Source organism: Neoarius graeffei, chromosome 2 (assembly GCF_027579695.1).
Source record: "Neoarius graeffei isolate fNeoGra1 chromosome 2, fNeoGra1.pri, whole genome shotgun sequence".
NCBI lineage: Eukaryota > Metazoa > Chordata > Actinopteri > Siluriformes > Ariidae > Neoarius > Neoarius graeffei.
In genome coordinates, this window is record NC_083570.1 from 48,350,755 (window position 1) to 48,366,687 (window position 15,933).

Here is a 15,933-nt window from a genome sequence, read left to right on the forward strand (position 1 = left end):
GGACACGGGGAGAACATGCAAACTCCGCACAGAAAGGCCCTCGCCGGCCCCGGGGCTCGAACCCAGGACCTTCTTGCTGTGAGGCGACAGCGCTAACCACTACACCACCGTGCCGCCCTCCCTTTCATGTTGAATTGCTTAATTTAAATGTTATTCAGCTCAATGTTAGAGGCAGTATAAATATTTTAGTTCAGTATTTAAAATGTATATTTACAGCTTTATTTATACACACTTGTAAAAAAAATGTATTCATTTATTTATAAATTACATAAATAATTGTGAATATTACCCTGTAAGAACATTGCACAGTTCCATTGCAGAAGTGCAATCATGAGGATGATAAACTTTTATTCACGGAAAGAAATGGCAGACTGTGATACAGGAATTTCCAGGAATTTAAGAGTTTACAGGAATTTAAATTAAAAAAATAAATAAAAGGAAAACAAGATTTATGGTTCTGTTTCTGATTGCAGTGGCACCATTTTTGAAGACTGAACATACAGATGAAAAATGGGTAATAGGATTGGTTTGTGTTGATTGTGCATGTATGTGTGTGTAAAAACACATCAGGTCCTTCAATAATGTTTGTAGAATTGCTACAAAAAAACCGGAGTCAGTATTTAAAAAATAAATAAAACACAAAACAGACAGACACACAAATCATCCATGAGCCAGGCACACTTTTCCACTTTTTCCTCTCACTTTCTTTTGTCTAAAGACACACACACACACACACACACACACACACACACACACACGCACACTTTGTTTAACACAAATCACAGAGTGAAGAAGTCCAGTAAAAGTGTGCCAATCCAAATAGAAACAGAACCAAAGGCTGAAGAAGAAAAAAAAAACATTTTCCATCACCACCCTCATATATAGAGGCTACATTTGGATGGCTGTGGTTTAGTGTGGGAGGTGCTGCTGTCAAATTTAAAAATATCCTGCAGACATGACTACAGTGCAAGAAGCAAACACTAAGAAATGAAATGAAATCTGCAAATTCATCATTTATCAATCACGCATCAAATTACTGAGACCTATTGAAAAATTACTGTTTGTAAAAGACTAATCACATGTTTGATAATGAGATGCTCCAGTCAGCACTCAGTCCCAAAGGCAGAGAGAGTTTACAGTAGTGAACTGGGTGGTGATCAAGCTGTCTTTCATGTGGATTGTGGGGTTTCTGGTTCACATTTTGTGTGATGTTGAATATTTTCAGCCTGTCTGTCTGTCCTCTGGAAAGCTTTAGTATCACCAACGAGATATTTGTCATATTGTCAAATAGTCCTTTACAGTGATGTTCCATCTGGATCCACAGCCCAGATGTAGATCACGTACTACCAAATCAGCAGTGTTGAATTCACTCATACAGTTTTCGTTTCTATAAGCATTGCTCTGCTCTGATCAAGTTACTGTCCACCATTCAGGCACTGAAAGATTGTTGGGGAACAACCAAAATTGGCCTCTGTACTCAGCATTGCTGCACTGTAATCCAGATTGTCTTGCATTGTGTACTGCTTTTTATAGGGATGAAAATGTTCAACAAGCAGCAATGTGGCAGTGGGACCTCAGTGATTAAGATGCTGGACTTCAGATTGGAAGGTTGTGAGTTCAACTCCCAACACTGTCAAGCTACCGCTGCTGGGACTTTGAGCAAGGCCATTAATCCTCAACTGCTCAGTTGTATAAAGGAGATAAATATAAGTCACTCTAGAACAAATGCCATAAATGTATATCAGGCCAACTTCTTTCGCCAGAAACCACTGTAAAAGAAAACTGCTGACTTTTTCTTTTCAGATATTGATCATGACACAAAGTGTTTGTTGATTAACGTTGTAACATAATTGTTAATTAATATGCATTCTTAAATAAATTTCCTTAAGTTTAGATGTAATGAATATAACTATTACCAATTACACTTTCAGAATAGAAAATAATACTATAGCACTTGATGAGCTCCATTAGTTAAACTGTATCATCAGAATTTAGTTAAAAAGATTTCAGTAAATACTGTCCAAAGCCACTAAGACTGTGTTCAGGATGTGTGGTTTAGCAATCCCAGTCTGCGCAAAGCATCTCGTCTGGCTTCACCTGTTGTTCCTCTGCCGGAAAACTGTACCGTGATGCCTTGATTGCGGAATGATGGCGTGGGCTTACTGAGAATCTCCGGAGGAACTGGGTCTGGACGAGGCCTCAGAGATCCAGTAGAACATTGAGGTTTGGAGGTTGTTGGAGGCGGCAACGTAGCAGGCCTGGGCCTGACAATAGGCTGGTAAACTGGGTCAGGTTGTAAAGGGGTTAGCACTTTGGGTTTAGCATCATAGCTGTTTTGATCGGATGGGTATCTAGATCTGGTGGGGTCACCATAATACATGGTGGGTGTGACAGTGTTCATTGGTGACTGGCAATGGGCAAAATTCACCTCCTCATGTATGTCCGTGTTTAATAAAGGATGTATAACTCTTGATCTGCCACCATAACTGTTGAACTGGGTTTCTGCTGGCTCAGGTGTGTTTACAGATGGGGAAGGGATGGAGTCTGTCTTGACACTCATTGCGGGATTCAAAATGATGGTCTTACCACCATAGCTGTTAAAGTCAGTCTGTTTCACTTCAGCACTCACTGGTGGGATGCTTGACCTTCCTCCTTGGTTAACAGTGGCTGTGGTGTCTTTAGAAATAGGTGTGATTGCAGCGGTCTTTCCCCCATAATTATTAAAGCTGTTGGACAAGACTTCACTATTGGGGTTTGGCTCATAGCTGCTGCTGGTGGAGTTAAACAGAGCAACAGAGGTGTTGCTGTTCTTCTTCTGACCAATAACAATGTCAGGACCGTTACTCACAGTATTCATGTTGTTAGACATATGAGCCTGTGTGCTGACACTCACTTTGCTAGCACTGTTGCTAGCACTGCTGCTTACTTTGTTAGAGCTGCTGATAGGTGAATTAGCACTGCTGCTCACTTTGTAACCACTACTGTTAGGTGACGTAGTGCTGCTGCTTCCTTTAGTAACAATGCTGGCAGTTGAATTAGGTGTTTGGCCCCCGATTAGCCCAAGCTTGGACAGCGCCTCCATCCTGGATTTCTCAGGCATCATATCTTTGAATGACATGCTGCGCATGGGCACATTGCGTATACAGGCAGGTTCTCCCCCCTCTAAAGGATGGGATCCAGCAGGCAGGTTGGCCAACATCTGTGAGCGGCGCTCCTGAATGTTCACAGCTGCTATAGCAAGTGAGTGGGGGAAGGGATCTCGGTTGCCCCGTGTCATGCTGATGTTGCTGGGGAGATGCGGGGTCCTAGCAGGTAAGGGAGGGTCACGTTTGGATTCTAGGCTGTGTCTTTGGCCTAGCAGTTTCGACGGAGTTATCCCGCCAGTGCCCTGGTGCTCGGCAATCTTACTAGCAATGATAACAGGTGTGGGAACCGAGCCTGGGGGAGGTTGGTGGCTGTTATCCTCATGTGCATCAGAGCTTGTGGTCAAGGATGAGACAACTCTCTCCATAGGGTCCTTCATCGGTATTGTCTCATAATGAGACTCCGGGCTTACAGCAAGGTTTTGAAAATCTGCCACAAATTGGAGCAAAAAATGTTCAGCATTGGATTTATTTATTTATTTATTTATTTTACAGTTGCTAAATTCCAAACCTTTCAATTTAGCTCTCACATTATAGAACTAGCCCTGTCAGTGTCAGTCCACTGATTATTACTGACATTACAAGCCACCTGTGTCTGTTGTTATTGCAGCTGATGTATTTATTATTCATGTGTCTTGTATAACTCTAATGTTTGCTGGATTCCCCTTTTTTCTCTTTCCTGTGTTGTGGTTTGTCAGAACTTCTGTCATGGCTATGTTTAGGCTTTATTTGGCAGCTTGTATCTGACTCAATTGTCTGAGAGTTCATTGTTTATTTACTGACATCTATTTAACATTTTTGTCTGCAGCCCTTTGATATTATTGGTCAATTAAGAAGCCTGAATTACTGAACCATCATTGTTTGAAATCAGAAATTTGAACCAGTACCTGGCACAATGAAGTTAGTTGGGGAATGGACCAAGTCAATGATGTCATGCTCCATTAGATTGGGGGAAACGTTTGTCACAAGGACAGGACTTGATGCTGAATTAGATGTAGCAGGGTTGGTCCTTCTAGAGGTTGATCCTGTGGCATCATCAAACCCCTCCTCCAGTGAATCTATAGTCTCCTCAAAGAAAAGAATGCACTCCTTTTCCTCCATAGTGAGAAACTGTAGGCCATCATCTTTCTAGATAAAAAAAAACCAAAGCAACTGTTGAAATACTGCAAAACGTGCCTATAGACTCATACGTGAATAACAAAGAACTGAATGTTTTAAAAAAAAAAACTTGTCTATGTAGTAGGAACTGGAAAAGTCTGGACACACCTAATTCAATGTTTTTTTTTTAAATTCATTAAAAGACACTTGATGCCTTAAAGTAATGATCGATGTCATTTCTCTTTACTTAGTCGAGCAGTTCTTCACATAATATGGATTACGACGGTTGTGGAATAGGACTATTTACTGTATGTTCATTATTCACTATTTACTGTTTGATCTCAAATGCATTAAGAAGCAAGAAATTGCACTAATTAACTTTTGATGGGGCATGCCTGTTAATTGAAAAGCATTCCAGGTGACTACCTCATGAAGCTGGTTAAGATAACAATAGTGTGCAAAGCATTCTCATCTCATTATCTCTAGCCACTTTATCCTGTTCTACAGGGTCGCAGGCAAGCTGGAGCCTATCCCAGCTGACTATGGGCGAAAGGCGGGGTACACCCTGGACAAGTCACCAGGTCATCACAGGGCTGACACATAGACACAGACAACCATTCACACCTACGGTCAATTTAGAGTCACCAGTTAACCTAACCTGCATGTCTTTGGACTGTGGGGGAAACCAGAGCACCCAGAGGAAACCCACGCGGACACGGGGAGAACATGCAAACTCCGCACAGAAAGGCCCTCGTCGGCCACGGGGCTTGAACCTGGACCTTCTTGCTGTGAGGCAACAGCGCTAACCACTACACCACCGTGCCACCCCTAAACACTTTTGTTTACCACATAATTCCATACATGTTCCATATGTTATTTCATAGTTTGATGTCTTCAGTATTGTTCTACAATGTAGAAAATAGTCAAAATATAAGAAAGCCTATCAATGAGTAGGTGTGTCCAAACTTTTGACTGGTACTGTATACAGTAGTTATATATACTATTGTGGAATATGACCAAAACAAGTTACTTGCTGTTATCACATTATAGCAGGTATAAAGTCATTCCCTCTTTCTTTTTAAGTTTCTTAAGTGAGAAACTTTAAAGCACAGTAGACTTAATTATTAGACTTTCCGGTGGCTAATAATAGAATTTGAGAATTCACAGTGTTGTAGTACAAATTTATACAAAATTTATAACTGTTACTTTGCAAGTACTGGTAGCTTGTCCATCGATATCATGACAGTATAAACTGGTGGGAGAAACCGAAAAGGTTAAAGAGTTTGTGTTCATATTCTCTTGATGAATAACAACCCACGCCACACCGAGGTGCACGGTAAAGAGTGGGAGTGATGATGTTAGTGGTTAGTGGTCATATTTTTCTGTATTTTAGATATGAGTAAAGTGATTCCCTGGAATTCCCAATTGGAAAAAAGGACCTTTTTTGGCCTGTTGACCATCTCAGTCTTTATATTACCATGGCTTTATTCAGTGGAGAAATGTTTCATAGCTGCACCTCAGCATCACATACATAACACAGTGTGCAAGCAGCCAGCACCCTCCACTCTTGTGTGTGTGTGTGTTAGTGAACAGTAGGCTACTTGTTTCTCTGGGTCCATGCCCCCACCTTTCAACCTGGCATGGAAGACAGAATCACTATACCTGTGTCTGTGCAGGAGGACCATGTGAGGGTGGGGAGCCCTGTATACTTCCAGGGGGAAAAAAAAAAACACCATAAAGTCATCCTCTAAGGATAGAACCAGGCACAGCTACACTATACCTTGTCTTTAAAGGTTGAGTCAATCAAGGATTAAATATGAAGCTCAGACTATTAGAAGGCTGTAGTGATTTAAGTACAGAAATAAAGCTTTTTAAACATTGATAGATTCTGAGCCTTTATTTGATTAACATCATTATTGATGAGACATAAGGGGCACGGATAGAAAGAGATGGGGAAAGAGGTAGAACGAGCTTTTCTGCTCATGTTGAATGCAGTAAGCAAATGAACACATCGCAGCAAGCTCTCATGTTACTCGGACTTTGTAATGAACACAATGCATTAGGCTCTGTAACAGTGTGGCCAGAGCAGCTCTATGTCTGACTTTATCGAAGCACAATCCTAGCCTTTGCTGGATACAATCAGGAAATAACCAAGACTGTACAAGTGTGTTTATGTGTGTCTTTTTTTTCAAGTTTTTGGAGAAGCTCCATTTTGGAGAAGAATGTAATTGATTCTGTGAAGTTTAATTGACATCTCACTCACACACACACACACACACACACACACACACACATTCAATCTTTCCTGTTCCGGATTCATCTGTTATGAGAATGAAGCTTAGTGCCAACAGGTTTCTGTATTTTTCTGCTTTTCGGGGAATATTTATGCAGACATCTGTGACGGCAGGCCACACCTTACAGAAAGTATGAGAAGCATAATGAACTCTTCTGTCAGGCTGTACTGTCCAAAACTGCAGCAGAACTGGTTTCTCCTCTCCATCTCCTCTCACTCTGTGTGTGTGTGTGTGTGTGTACTATATATGTGGTTTAATGAGTGTGTTTTTAGAGAATGTGAATATACTGCATTTTTGACTCCATGTAAATAAGTGTTATTTGCAAAAAACACATGTAAATAGCTGTAGCACTGGCAGGTATTTCTTCTCAGTGTTTTGTTTCAAAAAACAAGCATTGAATTTCTGTGTTGATTAAATAATCAACTACCAGTGTGTTTAAACAATACATAATGTGTGCAGGTCAAGATGAAGGATCTGTTTTTGGAGACAACAATTTGCCCATACATTGCCTTTGTTTTTTTTCTTCTTCTTTCTTTTTCTCTCTCAAAAATTAATTTGTGAATAGGCATATTCATTTGGATATCTATTTGGTTAACTACAAACATAATTCTCATTGTATAAAAATATATAGCTAATAGAAACTAAATTTCTGAATGGACTCACAAGGGTAGGAATAGCTAACCATTTTACTTTGGGTGTGTGTGTGCGTGGCAGGGGGTGTTTACAAATACTGCAGTTTTTATTTAAAAAAAAAAACGATCTAAGTCAGCTTATGGGAAAAACAACTAAAGAAAAAAAGCTTAGTTTTTAAGGGCTGGTTTATTTATTTATAAATCCTGAAGTTTTTATTTAAAATAACACCTAAAGTAGCCTTGTTTATTATTATTAATAATAATAATAATAATAATAATAATAATAATAATAATCTTCCTGCAGCTTTTATTTAAAATAAAACAAAATAGATTAGGTTTTTGTTATTGTTTGGTTGTTTGTTTGTGTGTGCGCGTGAGAGTTTTTTTTACACAAATCATGCAGTTTTATAAAAAAAAAAAAAAACACCTAAGAGTTATTTATACAAATCCTGTAGCATATAAGGAGTTCAGCGAACAGAACAGGAAATCTTTGAGAACAGGAAAGACTGAGTGTGTGTGTGTGTGTGTGTGTGTGTGTGCGCGTGTGAGACTCTCCTCAGTACTCACAGCTTGCTGGCAGCCGTTGTGTGTGTAGTGAAGATGCGGCTTCCCCTGGAAGTGTAGGTCCATCGTTACAGTGGCGACGTCACCGAGTCTCACAGCTCAGCGGTCACGTGGTAACATTCAGCCCCAGCATCTCCACTGAGACCTCGGACCTCAGTCCGGCTCGCGCACGTACACACACAGCTGCAGGACGGACGGATGGCAGATGGACACACACACACACACCACTCAGCTCTTCTGAACTTATTACCAATCTTACAATTGGTATACAATAAATCCAATGCTATAGACTATGACGTCATTGGGTGTATGCCTGAACAAAGAATATACACTATATTTTTTTGTATATACGTCACTGGAGCGTTTTAATATCGACAGAGAGCCAACAGCTCCCAGTTTATAGCTCTTGCACAACCACACTATGAAACCATGTAAGATCATCAAAACGCAAAAAGAAAACGTTTGTACAACGAAACATCTAAAATTAAACACTAACGTAATTGAAGTCCTGACAAATATATATATAATATATAATTTGTCAGGACTTCAATTACTTTAGTGTTATATAGTGGTTGAAATCGTTCCAAATCTGTTTCACTGACAGAAACAAGAGAATAAAACCTATAAGCCTATTTATATAACCTAAGTCATGTGTCATTGTGAGTTATAATTCATGCACAGACTAAATAAAGTGAATAAGATAAATAATAAGAATTATTGACATACAATATGACACAGTGAGTGCTGAGCTACCAGACCTTTCAAAGTTCTGTGAATAAATATTGTCAAAAAAAAACTACCTTTCCATTAAAATGCAGCAAGTTCGAGAATACACCACAGTACAGTGAGAAACTTTTTTAATAATCTGATGTCCCGGATAATTTACTCTACATTTTGCAATACTTGTTTAAAACCAATATACGCACCTCTGCCTGGAGAGAAAAAGCCACTCGAGCTCAGAAAGAAGTGGAAGTCAGGTTCAGGTTCAGTATTAGTGAAGTGTTCTGAGTAGAACTGAAGCCACAGGAATTGCGTTTGCTGTTTGAACTTTGCGGACGCGCTTTATGCGCCTCAAGTGAAGTGGCGCGTCCTGTTCACTCGGGTGACGTCACAGTGAGGGCTCCTCCCCAAGCAGAAGGGTGGTGCTCTAACACAAACAGCTATACATCCACCACAAGGTGTCCCTTTCATGAGATTTATTAAAGCTTATACATAACTCCTATACATAACTCTATGTACTTTAAACACTCTTGGACTGTGGACTCCATGTTTGCTAATTATACTGTCTGAGTGCCAACTGTCTTGTGGTCTCCTTGCCTAGACATCAGACCCAAAAACACTGTAAAAAAAAAAAAAAAAGTGACGCCAGCTTAAAAATTCAAGGCAACTTACTGCACAGGATTTTTGAGTTTATGTGACAACTAAGATTTTTAAGTTTTGAAGAAAGTTGTGCCAACTTGTACTTTTGGTCTCAGATAACTTAGCCTTCATATTCACACAAACAATTTTTTCAGTTTTACATGATAAGAATTCAACTTTAAGGCCACTAATCTTTCATCCAAGTAAAAACTTCAAAATCTCATCTCATCTCATTATTTCTAGCCGCTTTATCCTGTTCTACAGGGTCGCAGGCAAGCTGGAGCCTATCCCAGCTGACTACGGGCGAAAGGCGGGGTACACCCTGGACAAGTCGCCAGGTCATCACAGGGCTGACACATAGACACAGACAACCATTCACACTCACATTCACACCTACGGTCAATTTAGAGTCACCAGTTAACCTAACCTGCATGTCTTTGGACTGTGGGGGAAACCGGAGCACCCAGAGGAAACCCACACGGACACGGGGAGAACATGCAAACTCCACACAGAAAGGCCCTCGCCGGCCACGGAGCTCGAACCCGGACCTTCTTGCTGTGAGGCGACAGCGCTAACCACTACGCCACCATGCCGCCTTTAAATAGTCTATTGGCTAAATTTAAAAAAAAAATTATATCTCTTATGTACTGTCTGGATCTTGTGTTCACTGTAAAAAAAAAGTTACGCCAACTTAAAAATTCAAGGCAACTTACTGCACAGGATTTTTGAGTTTATGTGACAACTAAGATTTTTAAGTTTTGAAGAAAGTCGTGCCAACTTATACTTTTGGTCTCAGATAACTTAGCCTTCATATTCACACAAACTTCATTTTTTCAGTTTTACATGATAAGAATTCAACTTTAAGGCCACTAATCTTTCATCCAAGTAAAAACTTCAAAATTTGAGTTCAATTTTCTTTTTATCCCACAATAAAACAAATAACAATCCAGTTCAAATAGCATGTTTATTTTAGCATCTCATTTCATCTCATCTCATCATCTCTAGCTGCTTTATCCTGTTCTACAGGGTCGCAGGCAAGCTGGAGCCTATCCCAGCTGACTACGGGCGAAGGGCGGGGTACACCCTGGACAAGTCGCCAGGTCATCACAGGGCTGACACATAGACACAGACAACCATTCACACTCACATTCACACCTACGGTCAATTTAGAGTCACCAGTTAGCCTAACCTGCATGTCTTTGGACTGTGGGGGAAACCGGAGCACCCGGAGGAAACCCACGCGGACACGGGGAGAACATGCAAACTCCACACAGAAAGGCCCTCGCTGGCTACGGGGCTCGAACCCAGACCTTCTTGCTGTGAGGCGACAGCGCTAACCACTACACCACCGTGCCGCCTTTAAATAGTCTATTGGCTAAATTTAAAAAAAAATGTTTTTTTATATCTCTTATGTACTTTCTGGATCTTGTGTTCACTGTAAAAAAAAAAGTTACGCCAACTTAAAAATTCAAGGCAACTTACTGCACAGGATTTTTGAGTTTATGTGACAACTAAGATTTTTAAGTTTTGAAGAAAGTTGTGCCAACTTATACTTTTGGTCTCAGATAACTTAGCCTTCATATTCACACAAACTTCATTTTTTCAGTTTTACATGATAAGAATTCAACTTTAAGGCCACTAATCTTTCATCCAAGTAAAAACTTCAAAATTTGAGTTCAATTTTCTTTTTATCCCACAATAAAACAAATAACAATCCAGTTCAAATAGCATGTTTATTTTAACATGATGGTAGCAAATGACATGCAGTTTGCAATTTGTCAACCTTTTGAATATGTATGTGTTTTAATAGATTCACTCTTTATGTTCATTGTATGCATATTATACACCATTGTATGCCATTTGTAGCATTTTAATTGGCTGGTACTGAATTGTTTGCACATTTCGTTTGTCAAATTAGCTTCAGGCTTAAAATAAGTGAATGTGTGACTTAACAAAAAAGCACTGCCACTACAGATTTATAGCAGTTTTGCTACCATCATGTTAAAATAAACATGCTATTTGAACTGGATTGTTATTTGTTTTATTGTGGGATAAAAAGAAAATTGAACTCAAATTTTGAAGTTTTTACTTGGATGAAAGATTAGTGGCCTTAAAGTTGAATTCTTTTCATGTAAAACTGAAAAAATGAAGTTTGTGTGAATATGAAGGCTAAGTTATCTGAGACCAAAAGTATAAGTTGGCACAACTTTCTTCAAAACTTAAAAATCTTAGTTGTCACATAAACTCAAAAATCCTGTGCAGTAAGTTGCCTTGAATTTTTAAGTTGGCATAACTTTTTTTTTTACAGTGAACACAAGATCCAGAAAGTACATAAGAGATATAAAAAAACATTTTTTTTTAAATTTAGCCAATAGACTATTTAAAGGCGGCACGGTGGTGTAGTGGTTAGCGCTGTCGCCTCACAGAAAGAAGGTCCGGGTTCGAGCCCCGTGGCCGGCGAGGGCCTTTCTGTGTGGAGTTTGCATGTTCTCCCCGTGTCCACGTGGGTTTCCTCCAGGTGCTCCGGTTTCCCCCACAGTCCAAAGACATGCAGGTTAGGTTAACTGGTGACTCTAAATTGACCGTAGGTGTGAATGGTTGTCTGTGTCTGTGTCAGCCCTGTGATGACCTGGCGACTTGTCCAGGGTGTACCCTGCCTTTCGCCCGTAGTCAGCTGGGATAGATTCCAGCTTGCCTGCGACCCTGTAGAACAGGATAAAGCAGCTAAAGATAATGAAATGAGACTATTTAAAAAGCCTGTGTTCACTGTAGACTGCATAAACCGGCTACTTCACGTGTGGGCGATCAGCCATAACCCAGGCCTATATATGGTGTTCAAATTTTGTTTTGAACTGGCACAATGGATATGGAAAGGTGGTGTGGTGGTTAGTACCACCTTCCAGCAAGCACGGTTCTGGGTTCAAACCTTGTGGTTGATTAGGGCGTTGTGTGTGTGTGTGTGGAGTTTGCATGTTCTTCTCGTGCCTGGATGGGTTTCCTACGGATTCTCCAGTTTCCTCCTACAGTTTAAGGACATGTGGACTAGGTCACCTGTACAGGAAATTTGGCTGAGTAAAATTTACTCAAATTGAAGAAATTTTACTCTACATCAGATAACATTTGGTTCCTCTCTAAAATTTTTCTTCAATTTCAGTAAATTTTACTCAAGCAAATTTCCTGTGTGGCTTAACATTTGAGGATGTTAAGGTTTGCGATGGAAGGTTGGACAGGATAAGGAACGAGCACATCAGAGGGACAGCACATGTGGAGAGCTTGGGAATTAAGCTAAGAGAGATGAGACTGAGATGGTATGGGCACATCCTGAGAAGAGATGCAAAGCATGTTGGAAGGAGAATGTTGAGGATGGAGCTGCCAGGCAAACGAAAATGAGGAAAGCCAAAGAGGAGATACATGGATGTGGTGAGAGAGGACATGAAAGTGGCAGGTGTGGTACAGAAGGATGCGGAAGACAGGGAGCAATGGAGATGAAAGATCCGCTGTGGCGACCCCTAATCAGGAGCAGCCAAAAGAAGAAGAAGCAGAAATTTCCTGTGTGGCTACTCTAAATTGCCCATAGGTGTGAATGTGAGTGTGAATGGCTGTCTGTCTCTCTGTGTTAGCCCCACAATAGACTGGTGATCTCTCCTGGGTGTACCCCACCTCTCGCCCAATGTTTGGCTCCAACTCACCCACGGCCCGTAATGAATAAGCAGTATAGAAAATGAATTAATTAATGAACTGGAGAGATAAAAGGTCATATACTATATGGAAATAAGTGGTTTACTAAGACATACACCACTCATATTTTTCATACGTGCTACATCCAAGACATGGAGATTCAAAACTATGACATAATTCCCGATATTTCACTCTGATGATGTCACTCCCAGTGTTTTCTCACTGACTAGTCGCGTGTTGTCAAAATGGCAAACTGGATCAAAATTGGAATTCTTTTGATTAACAAGTTTGTCTTCTTGTGTTGAAAACATTTTCACTCGTTTGATTCGCTCACTCATGAATATATGCACCACTCAAAGATAAATTTCATATCTTCATGCGACCATGTCACTGGCGGCTCGTTAATAGGGGCGATTTGGGCGACGCACTCCCAAACAGGGAGGGAGATTTTTTTTTTATCTACTCCTACTACCACGGCAACAGTAATGTCATTGTCCAATCAGGCTAAGGTCGCGCCTGGTGTAGCCACGCCCTTTTGGGGCGATTTCTGTCAGGTTCAGATTTGCCCCCAAATCTCCCATTGACACTAATGGTATGTACGTTTTTTTCGAAAATCATGCTCCCAATGCATTTTCTATTAGGTTTTATGTGCTCGCACAAGCAGCGTGCTTACGTCATACGCCTGTTGCGCTGCGCAAGTGTTGCCAGATTGGGCAGTTTTAAGTGCTTTTTGGTGGGTTTTGAACATAATTTTGGGCTGGAAAACGCAACTTGAGCGGGAAATGTGTGAACATTCTATGAAGAAGATGGCAAGTGTTGAGTGCAACAATACGATAGCGTCTCTGAAAGAAGTTCCCTTTAGTCGTCGTACCAATGAGGAGAAAATGGCAATCAAACAGCTAGGACCTCCTAGACCAAATTTAAACATCAAGCAAGTGTCTACGAAGGGGGAGAAGACCTACTCAAGAGGTTTTAACAAGAACTGGTACCACCGGAAAACTTGGCTAGCTGGCTGTGATGTAGTCAATGCTCTTTTTTGCTACCCTTGCGTTCTCTTCCACCCTGGAAGTAGCACAGCAGACGGTACAGTGATATCTGATATTTGAATTTACTAGGCAAAAGTTGTTTGTGTGTGTGTGTGTGTGTGTGTGTGTGTGTGTTACCAATGGCAGTTTAACATTGCCATGTTTTTGTTTTACCAATGGCAGTTTAACATTGCCATGCTTGGAATATTTCAGTAGCCTCAAGTTCTCTCTGACTTGGTGTAAATTAAGCATATTTTCAGTTTTTATATATTGTACAGTATATGTGTTCATTGGAGCCAGCAGCACCTTACCTTTTTTCCAACTTGTTAAGCCAAGTTGCACTGACTACAAAACCTTGTGTAACCTTGTGTGTATATAGCTAAATAACTAAAGCCTTTTGTGTTCATTGACATGCTTGTAATACTTTAAATTTCCTTTTACGGCATGGCTTTCTGGAGGAATTCTTGGGAAAAAAACTGCAGAATTTATTTAGAATTATTATTTGTTGTTAAAATGGTGCAATTCCATATAAAAAAAAAAACACATAATTAAGCTGCACAGGTTTGTTTGATGGTTATGCTTTTCTTCATCTTTTTCAAAACTTAAATAAACACTTGTTTTGGATTTATATCCTGCCACTTTAATTGCATTCTTTAAAATGAAGAAATTAGAATATGTTTATAATTAAGAATTTGTGTCTACTTATTATAGAATACTGGAAAAATATGAGAAAATAAATGAGTAATGTAATATTAATTGATTGTGATGCCAAATGTTTTGCTTTGAAGGCTTCACAATGAATCTTCCGTAGTTTTAGCCTGGCAAGCCAGACTAAATGTGAATATTTGCCACTCGTAGGCAAAAATATTTTTGGCCGCTAGGCGGGTGGGTCTAGTTTACTAGGCGACCTTAATTTGCCACCTTTAACTTGTTCAGTGTTGCCACCTAGTGGAGAGAAGAGAGATTGTCTATATTGATATCTGAATTTCATCTCATCTCATTATCTGTAGCCGCTTTATCCTTCTACAGGGTCGCAGGCAAGCTGGAGCCTATCCCAGCTGACTACGGGCGAAAGGCGGGGTACACCCTGGACAAGTCGCCAGGTCATCACAGTGCTGACACATAGACACAGACAACCATTCACACTCACATTCACACCTACGGTCAATTTAGAGTCACCAGTTAACCTAACCTGCATGTCTTTGGACTGTGGGGGAAACCGGAGCACCCGGAGGAAACCCACGCGGACACGGGGAGAACATGCAAACTCCGCACAGAAAGGCCCTCGCCGGCCCCGGGGCTCGAACCCAGGACCTTCTTGCTGTGAGGCGACAGCGCTAACCACTACACCACCGTGCCGCCCGATATCTGAATTTACCAGGCAAAAACAAGTTCGGCCAATTGATTTGCTACCTAGGTCAATTTACTTCAGTCCTGTGGACATTTACAGTCCATGTAGACATAACGGGGGAAAATGGCCCCCCTGAAAAAAAATTCAGGAGCCGCCACTGGACCATGTAATATCCTCTATTTATGTAACAAGTAATGAAGACACATGATCACCATCTTGAATTAATCATGATATAATCTCATACAGAGCGGCGGCTGCAACTATCGACAGTCCATAATTATCGACACCTTTTCAGTTTTACCAATAAAAAACAATTTTACAAAGATGAGTTTCAGTTACAACAGTTATTATTAATTAATCAACCCGAAGACCCCCCTCGCCCTTTGATCTTGTCGTCTGATCAAAAGATGGATGCCTGAGATAGATTTTTTTTTTAGCATGATCAGCAATTTGAGAAAAACCTGGATGTTATCATCGCAGGTAAGCATGGTGGAAAGATCATGGACATGTTTGTACTTATCAAATTCACCGATATTTCATGATATCCTTGTTGAAACGTACTTTGTTTCTTACTCTTTCATTTGACAGTCACCATTTTGCATCTAAACGTGCATTTGAGAAGTCACGTGAGCTGTCGATAATAGTGATCACTTTCACCGGTGTCCAGCATTATCGACACCCTGTGGATTTAAGTGACATTTACAACTATTATGGATAGATCTTTGTGTAACATTATTGAAGTAGATGAAGTACTTTTAAAAAAATAAAAGTGCTGTGACTTACAATAAT

The 15,933-nt window shown here is 40.3% G+C and overlaps 1 protein-coding gene across 1 annotated transcript; it reads right to left on the reverse strand.

Moving 5' to 3' along the window:
* Positions 1 to 323: 323 nt before the first annotated feature.
* Positions 324 to 8,815, reverse strand: LOC132881645 (proline and serine-rich protein 2). The gene is made up of 4 exons (XM_060914358.1): positions 8,658 to 8,815; positions 7,735 to 7,914; positions 4,031 to 4,271; positions 324 to 3,573 (listed from the first exon to the last, which is right to left on the reverse strand). Exons 2-4 carry the CDS (start codon positions 7,795 to 7,797, stop codon positions 2,042 to 2,044), a joined length of 1,836 nt encoding a protein of 611 aa, XP_060770341.1. The 5' UTR covers positions 7,798 to 7,914; positions 8,658 to 8,815; the 3' UTR covers positions 324 to 2,041.
* Between the last annotated feature and the right edge of the window lie 7,118 nt (positions 8,816 to 15,933).

Bases quoted from the DNA above. Each gene is read 5' to 3' on its own strand.
- LOC132881645 (XM_060914358.1), bottom strand. From the start codon at position 7,797: ATGGACCTACACTTCCAGGGGAAGCCGCATCTTCACTACACACACAAC. The intron at 4,272-7,734 runs GTGAGTACTGAG...TTTTTTATCTAG, and splicing joins ACAACGGCTGCCAGCAAGCT to AAAGATGATGGCCTACAGTT. The intron at 3,574-4,030 runs GTACTGGTTCAA...AATTTGTGGCAG, and splicing joins AACTAACTTCATTGTGCCAG to ATTTTCAAAACCTTGCTGTA.